This window comes from Lytechinus pictus, chromosome 9 (genome assembly GCF_037042905.1).
Source record: "Lytechinus pictus isolate F3 Inbred chromosome 9, Lp3.0, whole genome shotgun sequence".
Classification (NCBI taxonomy): Eukaryota; Metazoa; Echinodermata; class Echinoidea; order Temnopleuroida; family Toxopneustidae; genus Lytechinus; species Lytechinus pictus.
This window is the reverse complement of record NC_087253.1, coordinates 5,128,556-5,146,207: the sequence shown is the minus strand read 5'-3', so window position 1 is coordinate 5,146,207 and position 17,652 is coordinate 5,128,556. Positions and strand designations below refer to the sequence as shown.

The window sequence follows — 17,652 nt, the reverse complement described above, 5'->3', positions numbered from 1 at the left end:
GATCCGTATAGCGCCCTCATCCTTTTCATGGTGGATCACATTCATTGGATGAACTGGTGTGGTGAGCATAACCTCGCACGTAGGATGAGTGGTGGTGAGTAGATTTGTTGGAAATTTAATTTTGACATATTGCTATAGCGTATTTGTTGAGCTTAAAAGCTGTTCCCAATTTAAAAAATTATTTTGAAGCACGTTTGTTTCACCAGATTCTTTATTTTTTTATGGTTATAAAAGAAAAAGATACATGCTCACATTTGAGTCTCATTAAAAGAAATCGAGCAAAATTGTTTTCCAGCCACCATTTATTCTGTATATATAATGCTTAGGCCTACAATATACATACATGTATATACCATCAATAAAAAAATGTCAAACCGCATTTACAGTCATGAATTATCTCATAAGATAGACATACCTTTCGATTCAACATAAATACATGTAAAATTAATGATCTATATTCGAACACCAGATATGGAGTTGCTCCGTCATGTATTTTTCTTTCAAATTTCTTCTGATGAATACAAAGCAGACAGAGCATATTAGCATAACGCACATGTTATTGCTCAGTCTTTTTTAAAAATTCTTCTGATGAAAAGAAAGAAGACAGAGCAATATAATCTTTAATTTTATAGACATTATTTTTACAGCTTATGCAAAAATTTCAAGTTTAGTTTTTTATGATAGCGGTTTTAAACGAACTACATCATACGGTTGTATAGTATTGAGTTTGAATGTACATTATAAGTTCAAATAATAAGTGAAAGGAATAATACATGAATGAAGGCATCAGTTTATATACAATCACATGTACAACTTACACTCTTGGCCTGTTTGGCCCAAATCAAAATATTAACAAACATGACAAAGGAAACTTAATATATATAACAAATATTGACCTACAGGCAACGCATGAAGTTAGAGAAAATAGGATAGCAAAACCAGGGGCCCGCGGAGCGGTTTTCAAAAAATCACAATCATATGGTCATTTTTGCGTTTTTCTACAGGGTTTTGGAAAAAGGTGGGGGCTGAAGCCTGCACCACCCCCCCCTGCTTCCGCGGCCCCTGCCAACTAAAAATAATGTACAAGTAACAACCATGTTCATAAAAAATAAGCAATTAGAAAGTTCTAAGATGGGGATGTGAATGAGTGGATTGTGTAATACGGAAGAAGCAGATGTGCTGATGGAATGAATGAAGATATTGGAATAGGAAATGAATGAAGATGACCAGAGGAATAGAATAATATCTAACACCTCTGACACCCCTATTCTGACACCCGTTTCCCCCAATTCACTTTTGTACACGTAGTGAATATTCATTAGTGTCTCATGTATTTTTCATAAAAAAGAGGTGTGGCCAAATTCCCTTTCTGTGATTGGTTTTTATTGCTATTGAATATCCATTAGCCATCAATGCTTCGTAGTATCGGTGATTGTCCCCTTTTCATTGCACGAAGAAAACGATAAACTTTTTCAAAACATAATAATGTTGGTTTAATTTTAGCAAGACAATTTAGTAATTGGTATTTAATACTATATGGTTTAGTCAAATTGGTCCTTATTGGTCCAAATCTGTAAAAAAGAATGCATACTTCAAACAAAAACAAGACAAACAGTGAGTGAGGGACACCATCAACTGTCTCATTTGCATGTCACTGAGTTGTGCACATCACTGTTTTGTGAAAAATTAGGGAAACTATGAAATATCATAACCTTATTTTACATCTGATTTTGATGAAATTTTCAGTGTTATGCTAGTTTGATTTTTCTCTATTTATTCAAATCAGCATTTTGTTTCTGGGATGGACTTCACCCTTAATCAAGGACTTGTGGAACATCACATATCACATTAAATACATACATATATCCGATCAATCCAATATCAAAGATCAAATATCAGATTGGTTGCACAACGAATCTCTAATCATTCAAATATCAAAATTATCAAAATAACAAATATGAAGCTAATTAATGTGCCATATGTATGTTTCAAATATCAAAATAATCAAATATTACAAACATTAACATGGCAAAGATTAATAACGTCTATAATATGCTTATTGGTCAATATTCCCTTATTTAGTACATGAAGCCAACTGTGTATAAGAATCAGTAAAATTCAGCTACAAGGTCCCAGAAGGATAAACATACAGTTGAATTTTAGATTGGAAGCGTAAGTTTGGAAATGAACAGACGCCACCATCTTCATGAGGTTTGTCCAAGAAGATGTTGATGAGAACTATCAGCATACGTCACCTCATATGATTTCATCAAACCTAGGGTGGGCAATGAGAGCTGAAAATTCAGTAGTAGAGTTCGGCCATGATGTACATGAAAACGTGGTCTTGAAGACCGTAGGGTTGACTTTCAGGTTTGGAGCCTCGGCCCAAAAGTGAGCAACTGTCATAAAGTCTCACATAGTTAATCCACAAAATAGTACTTTAAGCCCCCTGCTATAGCATCAATTGACAATGTCTAATGCTACTCCCACAAAGAAAGGGGCCTCACAAAGGCCTTTCCTGTGTCAAGCCAAAACTCACTTGGCGCGGCCAAAGGCGAGACTTTATCCACACAAATAAGAGTTATATATATCCTCAATAATAACAGCTATCTGTAAATCCTACACTATGCTTCGCATGTAAGAGTAACTATTCCTTTTACAAATCTCATTCATAATAATACAATAGGATATTACTTTTTATGTCATGATAATGGTTGTTCATAATTTCAAACAGCTAGGAAGATTACAAAACAGGCTGATACTATATACACTGCAAACCAAAAAAAGGTACTAACGAAAATAAGCAAGTGATTTAAGGACGTTCCACAGTTAAAGTGAAATCCATGTCATTTTCACCAAACTTTGCACATAGATACTTTAGAACCTTAATATTCGAAATATGCAAAAATTAACATAGGTCCATGTGCTTGATTTTTTGCTATAGAGCTTCAAAGTTCACCCAAATTGATGTTCTTAAGAATTGCGCATTCAAAAGAATTTGGCATTTTTAGACCGCCCAAGATTAGTACAATGAGTTTAAACCTCTATTACTCAGTCAAAATACACGAGAAAGTCATCAAATTTCGCAAGAGAGTTAATAATTGTATCGTTAGAATGGAGAATCTATTTATAGTGCAATTTGTTTGCAATTTTAAGCTTAACAGCACTGTAAGTTCTTAAAAATGGCGTAAAAGATAACAAAATCCCAATCTAAAAAATGTAAAATTTCAGTAACAAACTACGAACGTACAATAAATGCTGCACATTATTCAAAATCCATGTCATTTTTACCAAAATTTGCAGAGTTGTAGAGGAAGATATACCTAAGAGGTACAAACATTAAAAAATAGGGGTTCATGTGCTTGTTTTTGAACTATCAGCATTTTTATTAGAGCAAATGTGCTTTTCAAAACACCAAAAATGCGCCGAATGGTTTGTATCTATGTGAAGAAAAAATCAAAACCACTCTACCATTTATTCGATCTCGGGGTAATATTCGTGATTCTTGGCAGCACTGCAGAGTAAAGTATTTTGAAATCGTAGAGAATTTATTTTTTGAATGGTTAATGGAATAATTCCATTTTAGCTTCATGAAATAATGCATCGGATCTGCAGTTAAAGTGCAGAAGATGAGAAAAATCAGCTTCATACCCGGAGCTAATTAATCACCTGTTCATCCATTGTGACGTCAGCGCGTAGAGTGTAAACTATGCGCAGATCATAATGCGCACAAACATAACTGTGCAACGTCCTTAACATGACTTAAAATTGTTATTCAGAATGTGCATTTCGAAAGAGCTTTGCTCCCTATTATCTGATTAGAGTGTTAAAATATAAAGGTATAATTCAACTTACAGCCTAAGGCCAACCAACAGTAGCGTACCGTGAACCGCATGAGACAAAGTATGGGGGGGGGCACTGCATTGTCTGTGAACAATGCTTTGCCCCCCCATGCTTTGTCTCCTCCGAGTCACGGTTCGCTACTGCCTACCAACCAACTTAAACCAACAAAAATGGCAAAACGGCGACACAGAATGTCTCAAAACGTCAATAGGAAGAGTGCTTGCCAAATCTATACAAGTATAGTAACCATTCACACTATATTCTACTCCACACAGTCACAGTTGCTCAGACCATGGACCTATTACAAACTAACAGACATCTTCTATAGAGGCCAATTCGCATAAACTCACACTTCCCTGGTCTAACTGTAGCTCCTGCAATAGAGGAATCAAAGAATGCTTTATATTACACAGCCAAATTACTGAGAATTTTTGAGGAAAGAAATGAGTGACACCTGGCAATACATAAGCAGAGTGAGACGACGAATACATGTACATCCAATGTGGTATCATGGCATTGCTGCATAACCTCAAAACGATTTGAAGAACCCTATCCAGCCAATGTTCCAGAGTTGTCTGTGCCCTCAAAATTTTACAATCTGTATGATGTTATTATTGCATCAGTCTCTTTCTTTCCGAGAATCTTGGTTTAGAAATAAAAGTGATAATGTACAAACCTTAACCATGTTTACTTGTACAAATAACAGAAAAGGCATTTACAAGCCAAGGCGTTTGGGATGTTTGACTGCTCTACCAATACGTGTACACACATTTCCATGTACTTCACATTCTATATAAGTACTGTCTATCTTACAATTTACAAGAATCTTCCTATTTACTATTTGACCAGTCGGAGAGTCTTTTGCCACCTCCACTAGCAATGTCACCAAGTTCCAAACATAATAACGTATACACGTGATGTGTGGAAACTCTTCAGCAAGCCATTTAGGAAGATCTACGAGTCCACGATTTTCAGTATCTTTAGAACACTTTCTAAATTATTCGGATAACCTCTACGAATCTTTCAGTTGATAAGAACTTTAATAACTGTGTTCGTGAGTCTTTATTAAGCAGTCTGTTGTTGTCTCCAAGTTCCAAAGATGATTATGTATACAATATGCGCTGAAATAACTAGCTACTTAAGAAGAACAACGAGTCCGCCAGCTTCAATATTTTTAAGTACATTCTCTAAATCAGGCTTATAACCTCCTGTTCGAGTCTTCCACGCCACTAGAACTTCCATGACTGCCTCGTTGTAATCTTGCTTGTATTTGACTAGTCTGTTGCTGGCTGCAGTAGCAGTATCTCCAAGTTGCAAACATAGTTTCGTGTATTTAAAGTGCGGAATATTTTCAGCTAGATTAAGTAAAATGATGTCCGAAACAATCATTTTGGCACTACATATAAAGAGAGAGAGAAAAAAAAATCAGCTTTAATTTTAACAATGTTGATAACGGTATACTGGCCGGTATTCTGAAGTCGGGTTTATCTTAGAACATGGCCTCACTCTGTGCTACCATTACGGGAAGCCAAACATGACCCCCAAAATATGTACACTGTTGTATGCTACCTATGTTTACTGTGCTCTCCTAATTCTTTAATATTCTGAAGACAACTATCTTGTTTATCATTCCCATACACTCTAGAATGATTGATAGTGAAATAACTCATATACTGAATCTCAAGATTCATGTCACGATTACATTGTAGCAATCAAAAGTTAAACCACAACTTATAGGGATAGTGCGGGCTGAAAGTATGTATAGCTTAATAATAAATAAGAGTAGAATTCACTGAGCAAAATGCTGAAAATTTCATCAAAATCGGAAGAAAAAAAGTTATTGAATTTTAAAGTTAGCAATATTTTGTGAAAACAGTCGATATGAATATTCATTAGGGGGGCTGCTGATGTCACATCCCCACTTGTTCTTTTGTATTTTATTATATGAAATGAGGTTTATTCAATTTTTTTACTCCAAGAACTCGAAAAATTGGATTGACGAATGATTTAGTGCATTAGATATTTATTGCTGCAACTTATTTCATTATAAAGGAGACATATTATTCACACAAGTATGAAATAATGAAAAACATATGATTCTATGTAATAACATAAGAAAACGGAAGGTGGAGATGTGACATCATCAGCCATCCTAAAATAAATTCCTGCCAGGTAACCATTTACCTCACCTGGGTCGAGTGCAGCACAATGTGGATAAATTTATTGCAGAAGGAAATTACGCCATGGCTGGGATTCGAACCCACGACCCTCTGTTTCAAAGTCCGAAGACTAATCCACTGGGCCACAACGCTCCACTTGCTCATTGAGTTCTACTCTATGTATTAAAATATAAATATATTTAGCCCGGACCATCCCTTTAATATTGTATTTTTACTTTAGCACGACTTAAGAACACGGGCCCTGTGTTTGTTTGTGTTTGAGGCAATTATCTCAACTCAAATATTGAAAGCCAGTATTGTCCATTAGTTTTGAGGTAACAGCAGCAGAAGGTCTACCCTTCAGAGAATGGAGAGTTTTCGCTCAGTAACAAACGGAGCAATCAAGAACAGAGTTTATGTGTTGTGAAATGCCCGTCCTGACAAAGAACAAAGAAGTTTTCGTCGAAAATTTATTGATGAATCAAAGCAGCATCTTAGTCTTTGATTCTGGTCAAACAGCATATTTGCACTGTTGTCAGCTTTAAAACTGACGAATCTGCTGTTCCGGTTCACCAATTTTCGGCAAAGGCTTCTCCATTTCTTCTTTGTCATTTTACGGGCATGGTAATATATTACTACTCTGTTCTTTAATAAACCCTGTCTCTACTCTCTATGAAAAAAAAAGAAAATTCCTCAGAAAAATACCCGTCTGGACTAGTACACTGAGAAAAACTAGAGAGAAACGGCTTGGGAGAGGTAACGGTAGATATATAGAGAGGGAGCAATAGTGCCAGAGATGGAAAAATTATGAGATAAAAAGAGGGTGAGAGATTGTGGGAAGCGGGGAATAAGCGAGTACGAGTGGGGATTCATAATGAGCTTGAAATAGAGACATTAGGTAAGGGTTCCACATTGGGATATTTTGTTTTATTTTATTTATTTATTTATTTATTTACTTATTTTTTTTTTTTTTGGGGGGGTCCAACAGTAATATTTTGTACGTACCTTTTTGACCCCTTTCTTGTTTCTTCTACTGCTGGTCTTGTTTGAGCTTGTGTTGGTCTTGCTGCTCCCATCTCTTGTTCTGTTACTTGTCGTGTTGCTTCTGGTACTGGTGCCACATACTTTTCTGCTCCTAGTGCTGGTCTAGCAGGTCCTGGCGTTGATCCTCCAGCTCCAGATACTGGACTTGATGAGCTTAGTGCGGGTCCTGTTGCCTCGGATGCAGATCCTGGTATCTTTAATGGTCCTGCTGCTTCTGCTGCTGGTCGTAATGGTTGTGAAACTAATCTTAGTGCATATTCCGTTTCTGCATACTAAGGATTTGAATTTTATTATTCATAATCCCATTTTTTAAACATTCCTCAATATGTTCTAGAGATGCATGGCGCATAACTTGAGAGGACGACTCTCTCATTGTTATTAAGGCTATTACAGTGTTTGTAGGAGTTTGAAAATCGATGACAACATTTTATAACACAAAAGTCGTCTGCTTAAATTATCCATTTCTTGTGGTTCTATAATCACCAAGTCCCGTACTTTCTCTTCGTGTTTCATTTAAAGTCAGGTCTGAAGTAGTGGTTTAATTATGTATAGCCAATTGTGATATAAATCTCTAACAGTAGACATGGTATAGGTTCACAGTATCAGCTAATTTGACTTTCAAATCATTCTTAACCGTCTGGGAAAGATAAATAGATAATTGTCATCCCCATTAAATGATTATAAAAGTGCAGAGTAAATATGAGAAAAAAATAGAATGGGAACAATGTTTACATCCTTGGCTTCCCATAATTCTAGCACAGAGTTAAACCTGACTTCATAATACGGCCCCAATGCTCCTACGCCAATCATGCGTTGTGATGATTTATTATAAAGAGTTAGTACGAGATCAAAGGTGTGGCCTTTGATAAGACACCTTTTCATAGTCCAACCCGTTCTCCGTTCCTAAGCCCCCCATTCCAGACACTAATTCTCGAGACCCCTATTCAAAATGTTTAAAGTGAAGTTCTCAAGCACCCTTATTTGCAGAGGGAAATCGAAAGTTTAAGCCCCTCATTTCTTAACCAAATTCCGTTCTTAAGAATATGGTTTCAGATTTTGGGCTACACCTCTCCCCAAATCTGAGTGCCCCCAGGAAATACCCATAGATCGAATTATTATAAACAGGCGTTAACAAGAATGGTAAAGTCGTTTAAAGCAACACTGTACTGTCAGGCTCATATCCTTGGATGCGGATGCTACATGTAAATCCTTTCCCCCAAAAGATCTCCTTCATTTTTCTCTCTCTTTTTGGCTCGTTTATTTAGTACAGTTTAAAGAAGTGTTTAAAACATCTTTAAACTGTAAAATTCACAGAGCAAAATGCTGAAAATTTCATCGAAAATCGGATAATAATAATAATAATAATAACTAGAATTTTAATTCGTCATGAGGACGAATTAGGTGATCTGTCTCTGATTTCATGATCAGGAAGAGAATCAGCATGTTTATTGAGATCAATTTGATCATCATGATGAAAACTGAACTTCTCTTAGGGTCATTCCGTGTCAAATCACCCCAAAAAAAATAAAATTAAATCGCACCATCTCAGAATTTGTTCATTTTTGGTATATAGGGAGTTTGACATGGCCCATATCCACATATTTTTTCAGCGCAATCGGATGCACGGTTTTCCCGTTATGACACGCCCAATTTCGGTGATTTTACCAAAAATGGGCGCGGCCGCCAAGTTTTAAATGACCGTAGCTCGGTAACCGATTGTATCATTGGATAGGATATTGAATGAACTATCTGAAAAATTATTATGTTTTATGTAGGGGCGATATAATGAGTGATGACCTTTTAACCTTTGCATTGACCTTGGATTTGACCCCCGGGGTCACACTATTTTTATTCAAAATTTCAATATATGAATTACCAACATTATTTCTATATACTATAAAAAATGGAGGTGTATTATTCTTTTTTGTTCCAACTTCTCTCGAAGAAGGCATACTTTTTGCAAATATTTTTACTACAGTCCCACACATACTAATTTCTGTATTGTATAGTGAATACACATATGTATGTTGATATGAAGTATCCCAATTCTTTGTTAATTACTGGAAATTCTGAAATATTCCATGTATGTAATGATGTGCACGCATGCAAATCAGCATTATGAGGTAGGTCAAAGAGAAACATGAATTACACTACATGTACCTTACATTTTACCAATCTCCCGGGGGGCAGTCAAATGTATTGCTGTACACACGCGTGACCCAAAAACGTGTTTAAAGGTGTGGTTTTTCAGTTTTGGACACGGGCCGCGCATGCGCTCGTTAAGGGTATCAAAAACACAGATTTTCAAAATAGGGGTAGTTTTGAAAGACTGGTCAATGATCAATCGCAAGGTGAAGCGCATTTAGGAAATTTTTTCCCCAAGCTTTTTCCCCGGGGTCATATTCTGGCGACAACTTGTTTAGGGGCCAAATGTGTAAATAGTAAATAAAGCCCGCGAAAAACTTGTTTGCAGGTTTATTTTGCACATAGAGAAAAACTCGATTAGGTGGTGTTTGGAAATAATTTGGCCACGCGTGTGTACAGCAATACATTTGACTGCCCCCCACCCCAGGACCAATCTTGTAGTGATCAGAGCTCAAGAGAATGTGTCCAATGTGGGTATATTTTTGCAATATAAGTGTCTGAGATAACATATTTCTGAGATGATGATGAAGTAAGAGAAGGAGCATTAATCTAGCACAGAATGTTTTCTTCTCCAACCCAACACATGTCTTCCTTTGTTGGCCCATGAGGATGCATAGACTTGACAGGAGTCACAGGATAGTCTCCAAACTCTTTGGAGATCTCATCTCGAATCATATTCATATTCATACACTTCCATTGACAAGTTGATACCATGCATGAACATGGGGTTTAGAAAAGCGCACTAAACAAGTATTTTCGATGTTCTGAAAATGCACCCCTTAACAAGTATTGACATGTGAAAACAGTACCCTTAACAAGTATTCCCTTTGACCCCCTAAACATGTAGATCTACAGCGATAGTTTAACAGCCCCCTTCCCCCATTAGGAGCAATATATTTTCTAGTATGTGTATGGACATTTGGGTTAAAATACCAGAGAGGCTCACAAACAAATCTGGTAATGTACGTCGGTGTTAAAGTTAAGGTCGCGAGGTACATACAGTACCACTGCATCTCCTGTAGGACCCTAAACACATAGTCTTGGTGCAAAAAGTACATCATTATAAACTATTATAATCTTTTATACCCTCGCAAATTGGACAGTTAACACGTAGATTTCCTAGCGAAATAGATACATGTACCCTGTTTATGTTATTTAAGTATTTTTGACACCCTTATTACTCATGTATGTAATGTGCAATATCTTGAAAAAGAGATCATTTTACGTGTTTTGGGGGGTTGCGCATGGTATCTACTTGTCAATGGAAGTCATCCCCCGTCTAACTTCTGATCAATAAGCAATGTGCTATCTGAATGGTCACCCATGAAATGGTTCATCTGTGTCATGGGATAGCTGGGCAAGTGTATTGAATGCATGTTCACTGACCCAGCACAAATAGATATGTGTGGGACTGTAATGACAATTTTCGCAGTAAGAAAGCATATTTTGAGAAGGGTTTTAAGACAGAGAAAAAATAATACACCTCCAATTTTTTGATATTGTGTAAAAATAATGTTGGGATTTCAGAATATTGGCTAAAAATAGTGTGACCCCAGGTTGTCAAATTCAAGGTCAGTGCAAAGGTCAAAAGGTCATCACTCATTATATTGCCCCTACATAAAAAATAACACATTTTTCAGATAGTTCATTCAATTTCCTATCCAATGATACAATTTTTACTGATTTTGATGCATCGGGTACCGTGCTACGGTCATTTAAAACTTGGCGGTCGCGCCCATTTTCGGCCAAATATCCGAAATTGGGCGTGTCATAACGGGAAAACCGTGCATCCGATTGCGCAAAAAAAAAATCATGTAAGCATGGGCCATGTCAAACTCCCTATATACAAAAATGAACGAATTCTGAGACGGTGCGATTTAACTCGTTGGGTGAATTAACATGGAATGACCCCTTACGAAAAGAACGTATTGAATACTCTTGAAAAAGAGGGAAATGAAAAAGTTGTGTGAAAAAATTAAGGTCATACACATATTGTACAGGAATATTGTACAGTGCGTCCCACAAAAAACGAAACCAAGATTTATCGATGATTTATCATAACTTATTCACAAATACAGTAGACAAGTGACCTACCATTGTAAAGCTTAGAATCTCTTTCATCTAAAATTACTCAGATTATTTCTGAGTAATTCACGCATGAGTGAGCAAAAATAATTTGAAAAGGGGATACCAAAAAGTCACTTGGCGGGCTGTATCTGGCTGTCAAAAAGAAAACTACATTTTCAAAAAGTTCAATATCTGCTCTTTAATTTGATACCTCAATTACAGAAAATGGTCAAGAAAAAAGAAAGTTCTGGTCATTTGAAACAAGGCTTGATTTTCAATAATTTCATAAAATGAAGAGGTTTTACAGGCTACCGTTCAAACTCGCTGACATTCAGTTTTGTTGACGATCAGCCATGCATTAAGTCTTTTGTTACCGTGCGATAGCTTCTGTGGGAAACCGGTGAAAACATTTCTATTTAATGAAATTATGGAAATGCAAGCATTATTTCGAGGGATCATAACTTTTTAAGTTCTTGACCATTTTCTGTGATTAAGGTATCAAATAAAAGAGCAGATATTGAACATTTAATCATGTGACTTTCTTTTTGAAATTCAGATACCCCCCGCCAAATGAGTTTTTGGCATCCTTTCTTCGAATTGTTTTTGCTCACTCATGCGTGAATGAGAAATAATCTAAGTAGTATCAGATGAAACAGGAGATTCTAAGCTTTACGTTGGTAGGTTATTTGTCTATTGTATTTATGATTAAGTTATGATAAATAATCGCTAAATCTCGGTTTCGTTTTTTTGTGGGACGCACTGTACATTAAAAGGTATTTTAATCTCTTTTATTGTCCAATATTTTATCTTATATACATTGTAATGGTCATAAAGGACCATTTGTGAAATGTTGAAAAGAAAAAAAAGGGAAACAATTCTCATTTTCACCCCTGCCTGCTGGGCTCGAACCCTCGAATCTTAATGAAACAAATCTCATGCCTTACCCATTGAGCTACACACTTCCCATAGACTTTACACATAAGCAAAACAAGAGGATCTCAAATCCAATTTTGCAAGTGAAATACGGGCATGATCCCGGCATCTGATTGGAAAATGGAGACCACATTTGCGATAGCTTACAGTCTCAGCTACAACATACTCCAAGCTCAGAGAAAACCGACAAATAGAAATGGAGATATGGCTCGCGAAATAGAGGAATGTAAAATCCAGTTTTTAGAAAAAGTCATTTCCCATAGAGATTGCACACAAAATGAGTGAAAATGACATGTCTCTATAACTTACCATTTTTCAGGATGATTCGTTCCTTTGAATGTAAATATAGCGATTACATTAGAAAGAGTATGTCCTCAGCTACAACATATTGAATAATGAGCGAAAGTTGGCCAATATTTACGGAGTTAAAGTCAAATATGCATAATTATGATGACGTCATAGGAAGCAATATGGGAATTTTGAGTTCCGACGCCATTTTGATGACGCCATGATAAAATTTCGGATCAAATGTGACATGAAATCATATCTCCCATTCATCCTCTATTCAAATATGAAAAAATGGGGGTCAACGGACTTCCTGAAGAGCTATAATGAATTTTGTATAGGCATGTTTTTGCACGTATATTGTCTATGGTTACTGTGCGCGCATGCTGTAAACTTTGATGGAGGCTAAATTCCGTTATTACTTGTCGTAGAAGGTTGATCAAGGTATCAAATTGTTCAAAATAATATTATCGGTGCAATGATATAAAAAAAATGGCGATCCTATGTTGCATATTGCCGTTACGCGCGAGAACGCGCGCGTAACCGTGCGCGCGCGCAAATTTTTGAAATGCTTAAAATGACCTGATTCATACTCTACTTTGGTCAAAAAATGATTTTGAGCCTTTTAAAATTTTGACGCGCGCGTACGCGCACGTCGTGACCTTTTCATGACCTTTAATGACACGGACAGTTGACTCTTGACCTGAAGTTAATGTGATGTAAATATGGTTAATTTTTGATAATTGATAATGAAGATATGATTGATAATGTGATTTTACAAAATGGCGTCTAGATGACGTCACGATGACCTTTTGACCTTGAACTTGTTTCATACAGATGACATGATAAGTCCCCATATCTGATGATATTTTGAAGAAAATTGATGATGTGGATTTTGAGATTTTACGCTAACAAGAAAAGGGTGGAAAAATAAAAATTAAGAAATAAAGAAAAAAGAAAATTTAAACGAAATTAATAGTTGATCTGTCGATTGACAGATCACCTAATTAGATTTATATCGCGCCAAATCCACTATGTAGAGTGCTCGAGGCGCTTTTTAGGAAATTATGAAAGAAATTAAGAAGAATTGCAGAGAAATGTTTTAAGGTAATGTTAGAAAGTTTCAGATTTGATGTTTTCAGGGAGGCTATTCCATAACTTAGAGGATGAGTAAACAAATAATCTTTTCCCCCGGGTTTTGGAAACTTTGTGGGTAACAAGAGAATTAGAAAAGGAGGGACGTAAGGATCTTGAAGGGGTATAACTTTTGATCAGTGAAATGAGGTACTGGGGAGAAGAGCCATGGACACAGTGGAAAGTTAACGGCAAAATCTAAAACATAATACGTTGTTTTACAGGGAGCCAATGTAAGGATCTTAAAATAGGAATAATGTGAGTGCGCCTGGTGGATAGAAAAACGATGCGAGCGACAGCATTTTGAAGTTTCTGAACTTTGAATAATTGATTCTGGGGTAGATTAAACAAAAGGGAGTTTTCAAAATCGAGGCAGGACGAAATTAAGGCGTGAACCAATTCTGTGGCCGGTCGAGACAAGTATTTCCAAATAAAACCAATATTTAGCCATTGGAAGCGAACTGATCTATAAATCGAGATTGCGACAAGAACTTGACAAATGAGATGGAGTCATTGTGGATTTAACTGAGCTGTACTTTGGAGCCAAAAAGAAGAAATTCACATTTTACTGGATTCAACTTGAGAGAGTGAGAAGTCAGCAAATCGTGAACATCTACCATGCAACATTTTAAACGATGAATGGAACTTTCTGCAGCTAGTTGATCCGAATTAAAGGAAATCATGAGTTGGATGTCGTCTGCGTAAATATGGTATTTTATGTTGTGTTTCAAGAGAACTTGTCGCAATCCAGATAAATAAATCGAGAAGAGAGTAGGCCCGCCCACATAACCCTATGGTACTCCACAAGTGAGAGGCAAAGCATCAGACTTATAACCGTTAATACAAACAATCTGAGAATGGAATGAGAGATAAGACTCAAACCACTTGTAAGCCTCACCCTTGACACCAAGTGAACTAAGTATGTTCAAAAGGATAGTGTGATTTACAGTGTCGAAGGCGGAGGACAAGTCTAACAACAAAAGAGCTGTGGTGTTCCCTTTATCCATGCCTTGTAGGATATAATTAGACGCATCAAGAAGTAGTGTTTCTACACCATGGTTGGACATATAACCTGATTGGAATCAGGTTCGAGCCAATCATTATCCGAAAGGTATTCAGACAATTGAGAGAACACAATCCTGTCAAGAATCTAGAACAAAGAAGGTAAGTTTGAAACAGGGCGGTAGTTTTGGAGAGATTTCTGGTCCAGGGAGGTTTGTTAACAGTGGGGTAACGAGAGCAACTTTCAGAGAGGAGGGAACATATGCCTGTTCTATACTCATATTAATTAGATAACAAATAACGAAGTTATTGAATTTTAAAGTTTATCAATATTTTGTGAAAACAGTGCACATCATCATAAATATTCATTAGGTGGGCTGATGATGTCACATCCCCACTTTCCTTTTCCTTATGTTATTACATGAAATCATAAACGTTTCATTTTTTCATGCATGTATAAATGATGTGTCTCCATTATGATGAAATAAGTTGCGGCAACAATACTAATGCACTTTGATAATCAGTTGTAAATCCAATCGTTTTAGTTCTTGGTAGATATGACATCATCGGCCCACCTAATGAATATTCATGAACACATACATGCTTAGAACTGTTTCACCAGAATAATGCAAATATTAGAAATTTAATAACTTTATTATTTGTTATCCGATTTTGATCCGAAATTTTCAGCATTTTGCTTGGTGAATTTTACTCTATTTATTGAGATATAAATATCTCCAGCCTGGACCGTCCCCTTAAATAAGAAAAGTTCCAGAATCACGGGCGGGCGAGACACAACCTAGCCACCTAGCCTTGTGTTAATTTCTCATCATATAGGAGGCCTATTTAATGTATTATTTTGTTGCGTAATACATTGATGCAGATATCAACATAATATACTCTAAAAAAACCCGAAGAGCTGCGAAGATCTAATTTATTTAGCTCTTAAAGAGCGTGTATAGTGACTGCACTTCGGAGTGCTGATTTTTCTCGTTCAAATTTTATCTACACAAACCAGCACTCTAAAGTGCAGTCACTATACACGCTCCTTAAATTAGCTCTTCGTTTTTTAGAGTGTATAATTATATCAACGCATGTTTTCTAATATGATATGATTGTTTACTTACGTGAAGCTTGAAACAAAAGTTATGAATCGACAATTCAAAATTTTCAAGCCCACCTCCCCCCCCCACACACACACTCATCGTTCAATCAAGAAATAGTCTCAAGGGTTTTTTTCCCTCGAAAATAATGTAGTCGGTTGAAATTATGTTTTTACCTTTTAATTCGGACCCTAGTCTTGCTTGTTCACTCTTGAGATACCGACCAACGTTGCTGTGACCGTCCCGAGATGCTGGGTTGAGAGCTGTTTCACCATCCGCATTATCAGCCGTGTCAGCTTGTGCTCCTTGATCAATGAGATATTTCACGACATCAAGATTACCATTGAATGATGCACTGTGTAGAGGTGTGCCACCCGCATTATCAGCCGTATCAGATTGTGCTCCTTGATCAATGAGATATTTCACGACATCAAGATGGCCCCTGTCTGATGCCATGTGGAGAGGTGTACCACCCATTTTATTAGCCGTATTAGCTTGTGCTCCTTGATCAATGAGATATTTCACGACATCAAGATGGCCCCTGTCTGATGCCATGTGGAGAGGTGTGTACCCAATATTATCAGCCGTATTAGTTGTTCCTTGATCAATGAGATATTTAACGACATCAAGATGACCATTCAGTGATGCCCTCTGAAGAGGTGTGCCACCCGCATTATCAGCCGTATTAGCTTGTGCTCCTTGATCAATAAGATATTTCACTACATCAAGATGCCCCATGTCTGATGCCATGTAGAGAGGTGTGACACCCGCATTATCAGCCGTATTAGCTTTTGCTCCTTGATCAATGAGATATTTCACGACATCAAGATGCCCCCTGTCTGATGCCGCGTGGAGAGGTGTGTACCCATCATTATCAGCCGTATTACTTCGTGCTCCTTGATCAATGAGATATTTCACGACATCAAGATGGCCCCTGTCTGATGCCATGTGGAGAGGTGTGCCACCCGCATTATCAGCCGTATCAGATTGTGCTCCTTGATCAATGAGATATTTCACGACATCAAGATGGCCCCTGTCTGATGCCATGTGGAGAGGTGTGTACCCATCATTATCAGCCGTATTACTTCGTGCTCCTTGATCAATGAGATATTTAACGACATCAAGATGACCATTCAGTGATGCCCTCTTAAGAGGTGTGCCACCCGCATTATCAGCCGTATTAGCTTGTGCTCCTTGATCAATAAGATATTTCACTACATCAAGATGCCCCATGTCTGATGCCATGTAGAGAGGTGTGACACCCGCATTATCAGCCGTATTAGCTTTTGCTCCTTGATCAATGAGATATTTCACGACATCAAGATGCCCCCTGTCTGATGCCGCGTGGAGAGGTGTGTACCCATCATTATCAGCCGTATTACTTCGTGCTCCTTGATCAATGAGATATTTCACATCAAGATTACCATTGAATGATGCACTGTGTAGAGGTGTGCCACCCACATTATCAGCCGTATCAGATTGTGCTCCTTGATCAATGAGATATTTCACGACATCAAGATGGCCCCTGTCTGATGCCATGTGGAGAGGTGTGTACCCAATATTATCAGCCGTATTAGTTTTTGCTCCTTGATCAATGAGATATTTAACGACATCAAGATGACCATTCAGTGATGCCCTCTGAAGAGGTGTGCCACCCGCATTACAGTCAGAGCGCAACGCCGCACGTAATGAGCTATTTGAGCGGGGTTTATCGTACGGTCTCGCTGCAGCACCGTCGCTTTTCTGTCGCGAGATTCGTCTGAAAGATCCGTAGCGTGAAATGCATAGTAATACTGGATGGGATATAAATGAAGTTAGACACCATAATTTGTATCCTCTTTATCTTTTAACATGATCAGTATAAAATTATCTATCTTTTGATGTATGGATTTTTAAATTTCACCTTAAAATAAATTTAAAAAATATATTTAGAAATG

At 37.2% G+C, this 17,652-nt stretch overlaps 1 protein-coding gene across 1 annotated transcript; it reads right to left on the bottom strand.

Moving 5' to 3' along the window:
• Positions 1-260: 260 nt before the first annotated feature.
• LOC129267937 (ankyrin repeat, PH and SEC7 domain containing protein secG-like) lies at positions 261-17,470 on the bottom strand. The gene is made up of 3 exons (XM_054905547.2): positions 15,892-17,470; positions 7,008-7,263; positions 261-5,239 (listed from the first exon to the last, which is right to left on the bottom strand). The coding sequence occupies exons 1-3, from the start codon at positions 17,252-17,254 to the stop codon at positions 4,978-4,980; spliced, it is 1,881 nt and encodes a 626-aa protein (XP_054761522.2). The 5' UTR covers positions 17,255-17,470; the 3' UTR covers positions 261-4,977.
• Positions 17,471-17,652: the final 182 nt, after the last annotated feature.

What these genes read in the sequence shown, in the direction of transcription:
- LOC129267937 (XM_054905547.2), bottom strand. Translation starts at nt 17,254, where the DNA reads ATGGCATCAGACAGGGGCCATCTTGATGTCGTGAAATATCTCATTGAT. An exon ending in ACTAGGGTCCGAATTAAAAG is followed by an intron (nt 7,264 to 15,891) that starts GTAAAAACATAA and finishes TACGACCAGCAG; the next exon opens with CAGAAGCAGCAGGACCATTA. An exon ending in ACAAGAAAGGGGTCAAAAAG is followed by an intron (nt 5,240 to 7,007) that starts GTACGTACAAAA and finishes CTTTATATGTAG; the next exon opens with TGCCAAAATGATTGTTTCGG.